The 13,067-nt window shown below is 34.4% G+C and overlaps 1 protein-coding gene and 1 long non-coding RNA gene across 2 annotated transcripts in view; one reads left to right on the plus strand and one right to left on the minus strand.

Annotated features, from left to right (window-relative positions):
* Positions 1-1,910: 1,910 nt before the first annotated feature.
* Positions 1,911-7,670, minus strand: LOC107675375 (uncharacterized). Its single transcript, XR_001632592.1, has 3 exons — positions 7,503-7,670; positions 6,214-6,818; positions 1,911-1,922 (listed from the first exon to the last, which is right to left on the minus strand). It is a non-coding gene; the product is annotated as an uncharacterized LOC107675375 (long non-coding RNA).
* A 2,595-nt stretch (positions 7,671-10,265) lies between these two features.
* The window catches only part of phrf1 (PHD and ring finger domains 1), a 26,618-nt gene continuing 23,816 nt past the window's right edge, over positions 10,266-13,067 (plus strand). The window contains exons 1-3 of the mRNA XM_016469685.1: positions 10,266-10,340; positions 10,985-11,122; positions 11,897-12,010. Of these exons, the coding sequence (XP_016325171.1) occupies positions 11,029-11,122; positions 11,897-12,010 (208 nt within the window). The 5' untranslated portion in view covers positions 10,266-10,340; positions 10,985-11,028. The remainder of the gene's footprint in view (positions 10,341-10,984; positions 11,123-11,896; positions 12,011-13,067) is intronic.

The raw sequence follows: 13,067 nt of genomic DNA on the forward strand, positions 1-13,067 counted from the left end.
TCGTCTCCTGAAAGAATATTTGTTCAAGATGTGTTGAGTGGACAATGATCCAAACAGTCTGAATGTTAGTACAATAGATTGTGAACACTGTACATAAAACACTTGTTTTTAAAGCATCTGTGGCTTTTGATTGTGAACCACCAGTATTCAAAAATAAAAACTATTTCTGTAGCTACTCGTATAGCCTACTTTTAAACGATTACAAAACGGAGACTTTTTGGAAGTTGGACCTGTTGCTGACTGAATTATTCTGAGGGGAAACTTCCCCATGATGACATTGTCTTTGTATAAACAACACATAAATGACAAAACCTCATATTTTAGTAGAGGTTTATCCAGTGCTTGATTGTTCTTCTGGTCTGTAGCCGTTACTTTCGGGACACTCTGAGTGAACCTGCAAAGTAGGCCTGCGACTGCGGGAACGTCTCCGTGTGTATTTGCTATTTCCAAAGAACAAATTACATCAAATTCATGATTCCCACACATTATCAATGCCTTGTGCTATATGATTGAGGCAGTATGTTGCCGGTTTGGCGAGAACTAAAACTCAGGGTTCATACACAGTAGAGTGTGACGTTCGGATATTTCTCTGGGTTCGAGGTTTCTTTCTGTTCTCTCTCAGCTGCTGTGCTGTGTGCATGCATGTGTCTGAAAGCCCGCAGTGGCGTATTTTTGTACTTACCATGATTGGACGACCCAACAGCATCACTCAGTGTACTTTTCTGTGTGTCTTGCAGTCCTGACATCCAGAGAATCGGCTTGGCGGTAATAAAGCTGAAGCACAGGGCTAAGGATTTATAATGACTTTCTGCTTAACTCTGCTGTCTTAACTGTCGTCTGTATAACCGTTTATGTTATATATTTACTACTTTTTTTGGTACATTTCAAAACATGTATTTACTGTAAAATATTACCAGATTTTATCTCGAGAACTTTTACTTGTGTGTACGTATTTAAGTACAATAAAGACTTAAATGTGCATTGTGTCTCAGATGATTCCCGTGTGATGGTTTGAGGCTCACAGTTCAGTCATCGTTCATCGTTTGCTATTTTCTATCACTGATTCACAAAGGTCAGATGGTAAGTGAAAGCAAACACGGGATGTTTTCTAACACTTAAACGTGGTTTAGTAATAAACATGTTAGGGCTAAAATGAGTATTCCCATATCACACACCTGTCGTATATACCAGGGTTAAAGGGTTAGTTCACCCAAAAATGAAAATTAGGCTGTGTTTTACTCACCCCTGAGGCATCCTAGGTGTATATGACTTTCTTCTTTCAGACGAATCCAGTCGGAGTTATATTAAAAACTGTCTTTGATCTTTCAAGCTGTTTAATGCCAGTCAGCGGGTGTTGCATGCATCAGTCCAAAAGAAGTTAAATAAAAAGCGCCCATCCATAAAAAAAAAAATGTCTCACACGGCTCCGGGGGGTGAACAAAGGCCTCCTGTAGCGAATCGATGCGTTTTTGTAAGAAAAATATCCATATTCAAAACGTAATAATCACTGTAATCTAGCTTGCGCTCTCTGTTGTACACTGGAAGCAGTTCCGGGCGGATGACGTATGAGGTCGAAAGAAGAAAGTCATATACACCTAGGATGCCGAGGGTAAGTAAAACACAAGCTAATTTTAATTTTTGGGTGAACTAACCCTTTAATATAGTTAACTAAAACTATACCTAAAACTAATACAGAAATAAAAATGTATAAAAATATAAACTGATAAAAATGGCAAAAACTAACAACAAAATTACTAAACCTTTTACAAAAATTAAAATGAAAACAGAAAAATTTAAATTATAATAGTATCTCACTGGTGTCCAAATGTCCACTAGAGACCACTTAGTTTTTCTCATTACAACTTATATTAAAATGCAAATTTGAGTAAAAATAAATAAATACATAATAAGTATCATATTTTCTTAGTATTATGCATTATCATACTCAAGCTGACCTTACCTCCACAAATAAGTTTTTATATATTATTTTAAAAAATATTATTTTTAGATTATATATATACTTATATAATTAAGTTACTTAATATTACATTTACATTTAGTCATTTAGCAGACGCTTTTATCCAAAGCGACTTACAAATGAGGACAATAGAAGCAAACATATTAATTAATCATTAATATGTAATAATAAATTAGAAATATATAAAATCATTAATATTAACAAATATATTTCTATATTATGTAATAAATGTAATATTTAATATCTATACTTTTAATATAATATTTCATTTATTTAAAATTTGCAAAGATATTTTCATATTTTTTTCCCCCAGTAATTTGCATATTATAATTGTCATATATATGTTATTAGATTTTTACATCCTTACCTATTCATGTTTTGGTTTTAAGTTTAGAAGACACTAACTCATGAACACATTACTTTATCAAGATAATTCAAGTGACAAAAAAAAAAAAAACTTCAACTGACCTCCACAAGTAATTATAATAAACATATACATTTGATCATATATGGTTCTTGATCTTAAAAGTTTACAGGAAACACTGAACTAAACCCCAAACCACATGATGTATAAAAATCCATAAAGACGTGTTTTTATAAAGGGACTGCTACAATTTCAGTCATTAGTCTGATCTGTTCTTTCTCACGGCACCACAAAGGCGTCCACATAACTGCTGTCATATTTTTCTGAAAGTCTTCTTTAAACATGCCTGAGCAGTATGATACAGTAAAAACCCCAGTGAATTAGAAGGTGTTTGTCTGAGCTGCTTGGCTGTTGAGATATCATGATTAACTCTGTGAGAGTGGATCAAGAGCCTGTCTGACAGAGTGCGATTCGACTCAAATCCTCATCAGCGATAACCAGCGATCATATAATAAATCAATGCTGTCTGTCTGTCTCTACAGCTACAGCTACAGACGCTATACTACACAGCCATACAGATAAACCCAAACACAGCCGTGGCTCACGAATGTCCATTAATGAGAGTGACATGTTTTCATTCATGTCACCGAACGGGATAATCACAATTGAAGGCCGTTCAGATTCAGAGCAATCTGTAATCCGTGATGAATGTCTTTATGTGGGCCAGAGCCATTAACAGACACACGCCAGACAAGATAATGATCGTTCGTTACACTATTTCACTAATATCAGCCATATAATACATTCAAATTGATTATCAGCTCATTTAATTAGTATTAGGAGGCAGGATTTACATTTTAAATATACATATTACCCAAAATGTAACTATAAACCACTCAAATCATCTGAATTCAGAACAAACTGGCTTTTCAAAACAAAGCCTGGATTAGGGATGGCTCGATACCACAATTTTGACTTCGGTACGATACTAGGCTCTAATACCTCGGTGTCGATACTAAATCGATACCATAGGTGACAAATAACCAGCCTCAAAATATAAGTGAATTGAAAACAATTTTATTAAACGCACTGCTTGGAACTCTGCATGAAAAATTGTGCAAACAAAATGTAAAAAAAAAAAACCTACATTGAACATAGGTCAGATTTTGATTTTGAAGAAAAAAAACTGAAGAGATAAAATTAAAATAGGATCATCTCTTCATATCTTTTCAGTCTTTATCACATGGTGCAAAGAAAATGTATCAGAATGTAACAACAAAAAAAACCTAGAGTAGAGTTTACAGGTTAAATGTTGATTTTGGGGTTATGGGACTGAATAAAATGGGTTCACATCTTCATATATTTTCAGTCTTTATTTTTTTGCTAGCTCCTTTGTTAGCTGCAGATTTTTGGACAGGAAAACTAATGTGTCAACGCTGTCACTTGATAGTCTGGACCTTAGTGGGCTACAGATCAGGCCTGATGTACTGAAAACTCTCTCAGAGGCTGAGCTTGATGCTGGAATGCAAAGGTAATATTTGGCAAATGTTGAAAGAATGGGGAGGCTTGATTCATGCCTTTTCCACCGAGAAAGTGGGTTTTCTGTGACGCTGGTCTCTTCCATGCTCTTGTATGTGTGGACTAGGGCTGCACGATTAATCGCATGCGATATTTAACGCGCATCTTATCAGTAAAGCCGGTTCTGTAATCAGCGGTAAATCTCCATCACGTGCGGGCTTTCACATTGAGCAGCATTAACTACACAGAGCCGTTGTTCACTGAGGAGCTGCGCAAAACCACGTCCATACTTAGCAGTGATATGCCCTTCATCACTATTACTAATACTAAAAATAATATTACTGATCTTTTTAAAATAAAAGTCTAAATTAAATCAGTTGAAAGAGACACATTTACCTGTCGATCTTTTAACTCCTTGAACAAATCAGGATGAGCGAGTGACAAATGTTCCCATGGCAGCACATGATTTATAGCAGCGCTTGCAGACTGGTGAATTAAGGTCGGTTGGTTCACCTTTTTCATCACTTTTGTAGGCAAAGTAATGCCATATTTCACTTCTACCGCTTTCTTTATTTATTAATTTCGGACAGTAGAGTGAGTTTCACCTGTTTTATCCATTGTCGTTTCTCCATTGTCATGCTTGCCGGTTTCGCGTCAGTTTGGGTAACACTGCCACATAGTGGTGAACTTTGGAACAGCAGCGAATGAAATACCGAATTGAGCAAAATGATGATATCGTACCGTTTGAAATATAATATATACCGGTATTTTTCCAGTACCGGTATACCGCACATCCCTAGCCTGGATTAAAGAAATTATTGACTCGTCGCAATGTTAAACATTTCTTTCACAAAATCACACCACGAATTGTAATATTTTGTTGCTGAAAGTATGTTTGTATTATGAAACATTAGGATTTATTTGATCTATTTTTTATATTTTATTTACATATAATATGTAACATTAAGATTTTACTTGATATATTATGATGCAATTAGGGGTGTGCGATATTGACAAAAAATAATATCTCGATATTTTCTGGGATTTTATCGATGACGATAATTAGACGATATTTTGCTGAGTGTGTTATTGTGCTGGTACCTTAAGGACTGCCGAAGACAGCTGACTCATAATGTTTTTAATATTCTTCATATTCTGTGTGGTGGTCAGTTCATACTGATAGAAATTAATCTTTTCCAATAAGTTTAAACAGATTTTTACATTTTATGGGCATTTTTACCTTGATAAAGCCATTTTTTCTAGAAGTGTCCATTATCTTTTGAGTCAAATTCTTACATTTAATCAGGGAATTAGAATAATAAGACATTTGGGCTGTTACCAAGCAAATGAAATCAACACAGAAGCTGCATCTGAAGTGGCATTTAGATGTATTTACACACATGTATTTTGTTTAATGCAAGACATGAATGCATTTAACCTGCAATTGCAAATGCATAAATAATGTTTTGATATATTAAACATAAAACGTTGAATACTGATATTTGAAATGATTTAAAACATGAAAAAAATCTATAAAAAAAAATAAAAAGCCGAAATGTGAAATTAAAACCGCCGGCAGGTGGCAGCATATCCCTCTTAATAAGTCAGTCATTGCGATTGAACCGCATCATTTAAACGGTTGATTCATTCAAGACCGAAACACCGTCATGTTGCTCAGAGACACAAAACAGCACTGTGGCTGTATTCTGGATGATTTTTGTTGGCGAAATAGAGCAAAAACAAGCAATACGGTGTCTAAAAACTGTCTTAAAGTCTCTTAATTAACTTATTGTTTATTGAATTCAATGTCACAAACAACAATTACGATATTATCGCAGACGATATATATCGCACACCCCTAGATGCAATACAATATAATATATAGTATTTTATAATATAAACCATGCTATCCATGTCTTTCTTTACCACAACCTTTAATATGTTGTTTATGTACTCAAACATTCAGATTTATTTTGTATGTAATAATAATATAATTGAATGAAAACATAAACATAGTGAAAATGATTAATCATTTTAATAAATTAAAAAATATACTTTTATTTAATTTTTTTTAACCAAATTTAACATTTTTTTTAATTGTTAATGCACCATGTCACCATTTCTTTAGCAAAGTCTAAACTTCTAATATTTTTTTATATTAAAACTTTTAATATTTTGTTGCTAAAAGCTAATTTTTATACTCAAACATTTTTATATTTTTATATTTCATAAAATATATTTCATATAATATAATGCAACAATGTACACTGAAACATTAGGATTTATTTGAATTTTTGTATATTTTATTTGACTAATTTTCAAAATATAATACAATATAATATAATACAATTACGAAACCAAAACTGAAACTGCTGATCAGAATGAAAGTTGAATTATTACTATGCTAAATTAAAGGAAAGGACAGCTAACAGAGCGAGTCTGTTAAACGTGTGAATATGATTCAGAGCTGGTTCAGTTTACACAGCTACTGTAACTGGAATTGCATAACGGTTTAGTGCAAGACAACATTATTATGATATATACAAGTATGACTGAGCGAAGCAGCTTCATCTAGAGATGTGAGTTTAGTCAGGAGCACATGTCTGTGACACACTGCACGTATGCACAGATGTATGCGTTCATCTCTTCAGCACGTGATGTGCTGCACGGGAATCAAACACTCAACACTTGAGCTGCAGGAGCAGAAAGACTCGTGGAGGGACGGGGGACCCAAAAGCGTCCCTCCAGTGACCGTGACTGCCTCGACCCGTTCAGGAGTCTCCGGTGGGACGTTCCCACGGCTGCTGAAGTCAGGCACGCATCCAAAAGCTGGTTAGCCGCTGTCACACGCACAGTGGAGTGGAGAACAGGCACAATGTGCGTTAGTCAGTGGCTTACCTGCTTTCAGAAATCACAGATTCGGATGCCACTGGAAACCCAGAATATCACTGTAAACATCTGAATAAATATAACAGGGTTTAGATGACAGAATTTGTAATATTATTGAATTTGTTTGGTGCACGAGTTTCGCGGTTTGAGTTGGATTGCTGAAGTGGATGAACTTTTCCACGACATTCTGGTTTGTCGAGATGCACCTGTATATATATATATATAGTATTTATAGAGTTTTAGCTTTTAGTTTTAATTACTTTTTCTTCTTTGTAAGTCGCTTTGGATAAAAGCGTCTGCTAAATGACTAAAAGTAAAAGTAAAGTAAAGTAAAAGTAAGATTACAGGTTCTGCAACTCTACGTAATGACGTGCATGGGCAAATATCTTCTTTTGCATAATTATATTAATATATGATAATGATATGCTAATCAGATGAGGTATAAAATGATATGATATATTCTTTGACCATGTGGCCTGGATGAAACACTTGAAGGTGCTTTTAAATGTAAAATAAATCAATAAATAAATCGTGTTTTGTTCAAATAAGTCTCAATTTTTAATTTAGCACTGATGGTGAAATATTCATTATACAATACGTCCATATTTTGCTATATACGTGTCAAATACATAGAAAGCAAAGCAGAAATATTAAAGGATACAATTATGAAAGCATATCGGTTCATCACTTTCAAATAAAGCGATTAATATTATTTTTGACAGACAATTGAAGCAAAAAGACACACTTACTCACCTCAACTTCCCGATAAACCCGTTAATTACTGTATGAACAGCAAATCCAACAGTCCTTAATGGTGTTGATAAAAACACACAAGGCGTCAGATGTTTTCGTCAAAGATAATAATTTCCGAAATAAAGTATTAAACTGAGGATAGTACACTACAGCAGCGCAGAAGTTCAGCTCACTATACCAACCCTGCCCACTCCCCTGCAACTGCAACCTGACCTGCTTATGCAAATCAGTGCTTGATTGACGTGACAGTCAGCCAATAGCTGGCCGATCTCTCCACTGAAAGCCCGCCTATTAAATGGAACTATCGAATTACAGCGTCGCAGGGGCTCGACTGTGAGCATCAAGTTCGGTGGGTTTTCGCAGGGTTATAGCGGGGTGCGGCGCGTTCGGTTTTGCACGTCTTACTTTAGGAAGGAACCATTTTCGGCGCACTTATTTCCCGCTTTTCTGATATTTTCTAGAAAGTTACGCATCATACTTTGCGTTTTGATTTTTGCAAGTGGAATCTGGTGTTAAATTGTTCGGTTGATACAATTATGTATTGCTTTTACGTGTTTTAGAAAAAATAACTCCCCCCGCGTCCTGAAAGTGGTTGGACTCTGTTCGCCCGTGTGTAGTAAAGCCATGAAGCTAGGGTGGATGTGCACGTACGAAGCATGCAGAGAGAGAGAGAGAGAGAGAGAGAGAGAGAGAGAGAGAGAGAGAGAGAGAGAGAGAGAGAGGGGGGATTGAGAGAGATGGCGCGAAAAGTCATTTTGAACATTAGAATGGCTTTTTATTTACATTTGTTATGTAAGCTAATACATACATTTTAGGATTTTGAAATAAAAGATATCTAGGGAGGGCATGGAGTTTGCGTTTTAAAATAAACGTTTGATTTAGAAAAATGTAAATATATATGATAAATATATAATAAACATAATATGCTTCACAAACAAATAAATAAATTATAATAAAAAGTTGATTAGGGAATGGCGACCTAAGGGACAATGTATACTCAACTCGCACACGCTGCTTTTTGCACTAATTAAAGGTGGCAACACTGGCCCCGCCGTGAAACTATGGAAACTGGCCCCTTCCAAACCTATGGAAGAAACATCTAAAAACGACTTGAGATGCAATGAGTGATTGTGTGAGGGAGTTCAGAGATACACGCAATTCTATATTAAATGCGTACACAATCATTTTTATCATACAGTTAAGAAGCACCTGTTGGGGGCACCAGCATCCTTGAATGCTGGGACGTTTCAGCAATTAGAGCACTTTTAATATCTGACCATAGCTACATTTCTCTGCTTGTATCAAGAGCTGTTAAAAGGTCCTTTTCTTCACATAATAACTTTTTATAAGTTTCAGAGTACAAAGTGCCACAAGGCTCTGTCTTAGGTCCTTTGTTGTTTGATTGCACACAATACCCTTAGGTAATATTGTAATATTTGTTGTTATGCTGATATGACATGAGCCTTGTGAAGCAAGTTGGCAGAAAAAATGAGTTGGGAGGAAAATATATATATTTCATGGCTTCTGCGTTCACTGGCAAAACTTTTACATTTTGTTGCAGTGTTCCCCCAAGAAACTTTGCATTCGCTAGCATGTGGGTAACAATATATATATATTTTCTTTGGCATTTACGTTGTTTTTTTCTTATTGGCTACCTCATATTATTTTCATCACAAAAGTGCAAAATTTCTCAGGAATGCAAATATTTTGCAGGCAAATGCAAAGTTTCTTGGAGGAACGCAGTTGTGTTGCGAGAGAACGTGAATATTTTGTGAGAGGATGCAAACGTTTTGCGATCAAATACAGTGTTTCTCATGAGAACGCAATGGACCTTTTTCACATTTCCGGGTTTCTCAGCAGCGGAAGTCGTCATAGTTGGGTTAACTTGAAGAGCAGTGAATGGGAGAGTACCACAAATATATGTTTTGCATTCCCATTTGCTCAAACAGCAAAAGAAAAACTCCACGATAGTGTTTTCATGAATTTCAATAAAATGAAAAAAATTGAGAGAGACTGATAACGGCAGTCAGAAGAGAGAACGATGGCAAATTTACCGTCTCTCACATAGACACTGCATTAGAAACACCCTCGCATTAGCGTTAACTGTTTCTTCTTTTGCATAATTTTATGCAAAATATAAAAATTTTGCATACAATTTTTATCTTTTGCATAAAATTTTGCATCTAATTTTCATCTCACCATGTCTCATTAGGGCCTCCGTATTGACCAATCAATTTAGCACAATTTTCATGCTCACATGCTTGTCTAAATAAATGATTAAATACTGCTACTAGAATTAATGAATAATTTAATAGGGACAACAACCCTATCAGAATTTATCAGTCAATCTGGAAAATGCATGTTGACCAGCAGGCGAAAAACAATATAGTGTAAATATATAAACAATGTTTTATGAAATTATCGTGAATGCTAGTGAATTAAGCAAAAAATAAAAAAATAATAAAATAAAATGAATACATAAATAAATGATTTAAACAGAATATCTGAAGACTGCTCGAAAGGGCTGTGATTGCGTGCCTTTCACTATGGTCTTCAACAGCTGAACGTTTAGTTCATTAACATTAATCTAGTCATGCTAAGTTTGCTAGGTCACTTTGCTCATTAATATTCATAATCCCAAACCTTTACCCAAGTAGGATTCCTTGAGAAATCACTTTCGGCCAATCGTAGAAAGCCTATTGGGCGGGCCTCACGTCACCTAATTAATATTCATGAGCAGCTCCTTCCCATAGTAGGATTCGTGATTTCTGCAGCCGGTAGCGGCAAAGACTAACGCCGTGTGGACTTCAAAACTGATGTCTTACACAACCTTGCAGGGTAGGTACTAATACTCGAAATTATAACCTCCCCGATGAATTCAATAAATGAGACATTTACCGCCTTTAAAAGCTGCTTAGTACGGCCTGGATGTGAAATTGAACAAAAATAGCTGATGAGTTAAATTTAGACTGAGGGCAAGAAACACAGCTAGCGTGTTAGCTTTAGCCCTAGCTTTAGTGCAAGTGCTCAAGGCTCAGTTTCACAAAATAAACAGACTTTTGGTGCTTTGCAATGATTATTTTTTCATGTTTGCAATCCACCTCATTATAACCTTCCTGGAGTGTGTAGTGTAAATGAAGCATGCCAGTGTTTTTATCAGCTGGATTGGTGTTAGCCGTTAGCATCAAGGCAATAACATTATTTCGTATAAATAAAGCATTGAGAGTTATGCTGTGTGTCAAACTGTACAACATTTCCGAGGACAGTTTAACGTGTCGTGAAAAAAAATGATCTAAAGCAGTAGTTTATGTGATGGTGTGTGTATTAAAATTTGGCAGTTTGATTTTAGCAATTATATGTATGATGATAAAGCCTCGTTTATTAGGTTATTCTGATGTATTAATGCTCTTTAACATTGTATTTAAATGTTAGCCACATTTGGAGTGGATGTTGACATTGGATAATGTATGTGTGCCCTGCAGGTTGTTCAGTGCTGAGATCTATCTAGAGCAGACCAGAGCTAACCATGGATGAGGAGGACAGCCAGGATGAGCTGATCAACAGGAACATCTCCCACGGAAAAGGGAAGAGACCTGCCATGTCCATCATCTCTGATGACGGTTAGTAATCTTGCATCAACACAGGACGTTTAGTGTGCCAAAAATCATCTCTACCCTACCCTGGAAAGCATGCTATACGAAATAATAAGAAAAATCATATTTTTTAATTAATTGTATTTATTTTTTGTTACAAAATTTTCATTTATTTATTTTTAACACCAGCCCCCTGCCCCCCCACCACCATTTTTTCTTGAGCTACACGCCAATGCACTATATATCTCACAATCATGTCTTAGGAAGATGATATTTGAATGCTTAGTTTTATGATCAAAGCTCTGTAGTTTCAAAAAATGCAATTCACTACAATGATGATTGAGAGATGAAGCCTAAAGCCCGACGATCGTGCTTGATTCTCACATTTCAACATGATTTTTCTAAAACATTAAGTATGGATAATCACGTAAACCTAAGTTACTTAAGTCCAGTAAGTGTTAATTTTGAAATATCACTAACAATTTATTCTTGTTTATTTTATAAAAATCTGTAAAGATTTCACAGCTAGAAGACACGAGAATCACAAGCTGAAGGTGGATGATTGTGCAATTATACTAAAAGGCATTTTACTTGCTAAAAATGGTCAAATATCTTTTATTTTGTTTTATTATTATTATTATTTTTGATTATGTTGATAAGAGGCCTTAGAAATTTGTGTATCAGAGATGATACAGTGGCTTTTTAGGGTTAAGGTCAGGATTGCATTTAATAAATACATATTTTTATTCTGTTTTCTACTTTGTTTAATGACTTCTCTTCCCGCATGCCATGGAAATTCAGAGGACATCTCAGAAGATGAGGGGGAATCAGAGGAAGGAGCAACAGGCAGCGAGGAAGATGATGATTACGAAGAAGAGGAAGTCCTGGATGGAGAGGAGGAGGATGACAGTGAAGGTAAGCTTTAGCTTCAACATGCCTTTATTATTGACATTTTTACAGTTGTCAATTTAACGTGTTAATTTAGTTGATTATATGAACGTTTTTAAAATTTAATAAAGTATTTTGATTTCTTTGGTATCATCTATTTAATGATTTAAACGTCTGCAAGAATAATAATATCTTAATTATCTTCTTTGGGCCTTTCATCACCTTTAAATGTTAAGCTTATGATAAAATCAAACTGACAGTTCTTATGTTTTTATGGAATATTGCAGTGTTTAAAATAAATGATATATGTTCACATTATTATTTTTTTGAATTCATGTTTTTTTTTAAGATGTTTTCGACTTCAGCTTCATGCCAACTATAAATGTTATCATGCAAATAAACACTAAACTGTAAACATGTAAATATAAACTGTACACTTGTAAATAACATATTTATTTTATTTATTTATTTAGTCATTTGTCAGACGCTTTTATCCAAAGCGACTTACAAATGAGGACAACAGAAGCAATCAATTGTAGTATTAAAACAACTAAAAACAGATCCAAAACTAAAAGCTAAAACTTTATAAATACTACCTATAAACATTTTAAAAATAAAGAGATTAAATAAAAATGACAAATGCATACAACAAAATTTCAAAACTTAACATTTAAATGAAAAACAAAAAATAAAGCTAAAAACAAATCAAAATAGTAAAGAACAAAGGGTATAAGAGTATAATAATGATTCTAACATAACACTAAGCCAAACACAAAAAAAACAACTACATATGTGTATGTACAACCACACACACATGCATATATACTGTATATGTACATACACATTTATAAATTCAATATATATATATTATTTCATTTCCATTTAGTTTGTTGAAGTAGTAAAATAACTCAAATTAAATAAAACTAAAAACTTAATAAAAGACCTATACAGACAGAATAAATTCAGACATAATGTAACTAAAATTAAAATAAATAACAAATACAAATAATACAAATCAAATGACAGTAGTTTATCAGTAATCCTAAAAAATAACACTGCCAAACACACGTGCTAAAAAACAACA

The sequence above is a fragment of the Sinocyclocheilus anshuiensis genome, unplaced genomic scaffold (genome assembly GCF_001515605.1).
Source record: "Sinocyclocheilus anshuiensis isolate Anshui unplaced genomic scaffold, SAMN03320099.WGS_v1.1 scaffold1844, whole genome shotgun sequence".
Classification (NCBI taxonomy): Eukaryota; Metazoa; Chordata; class Actinopteri; order Cypriniformes; family Cyprinidae; genus Sinocyclocheilus; species Sinocyclocheilus anshuiensis.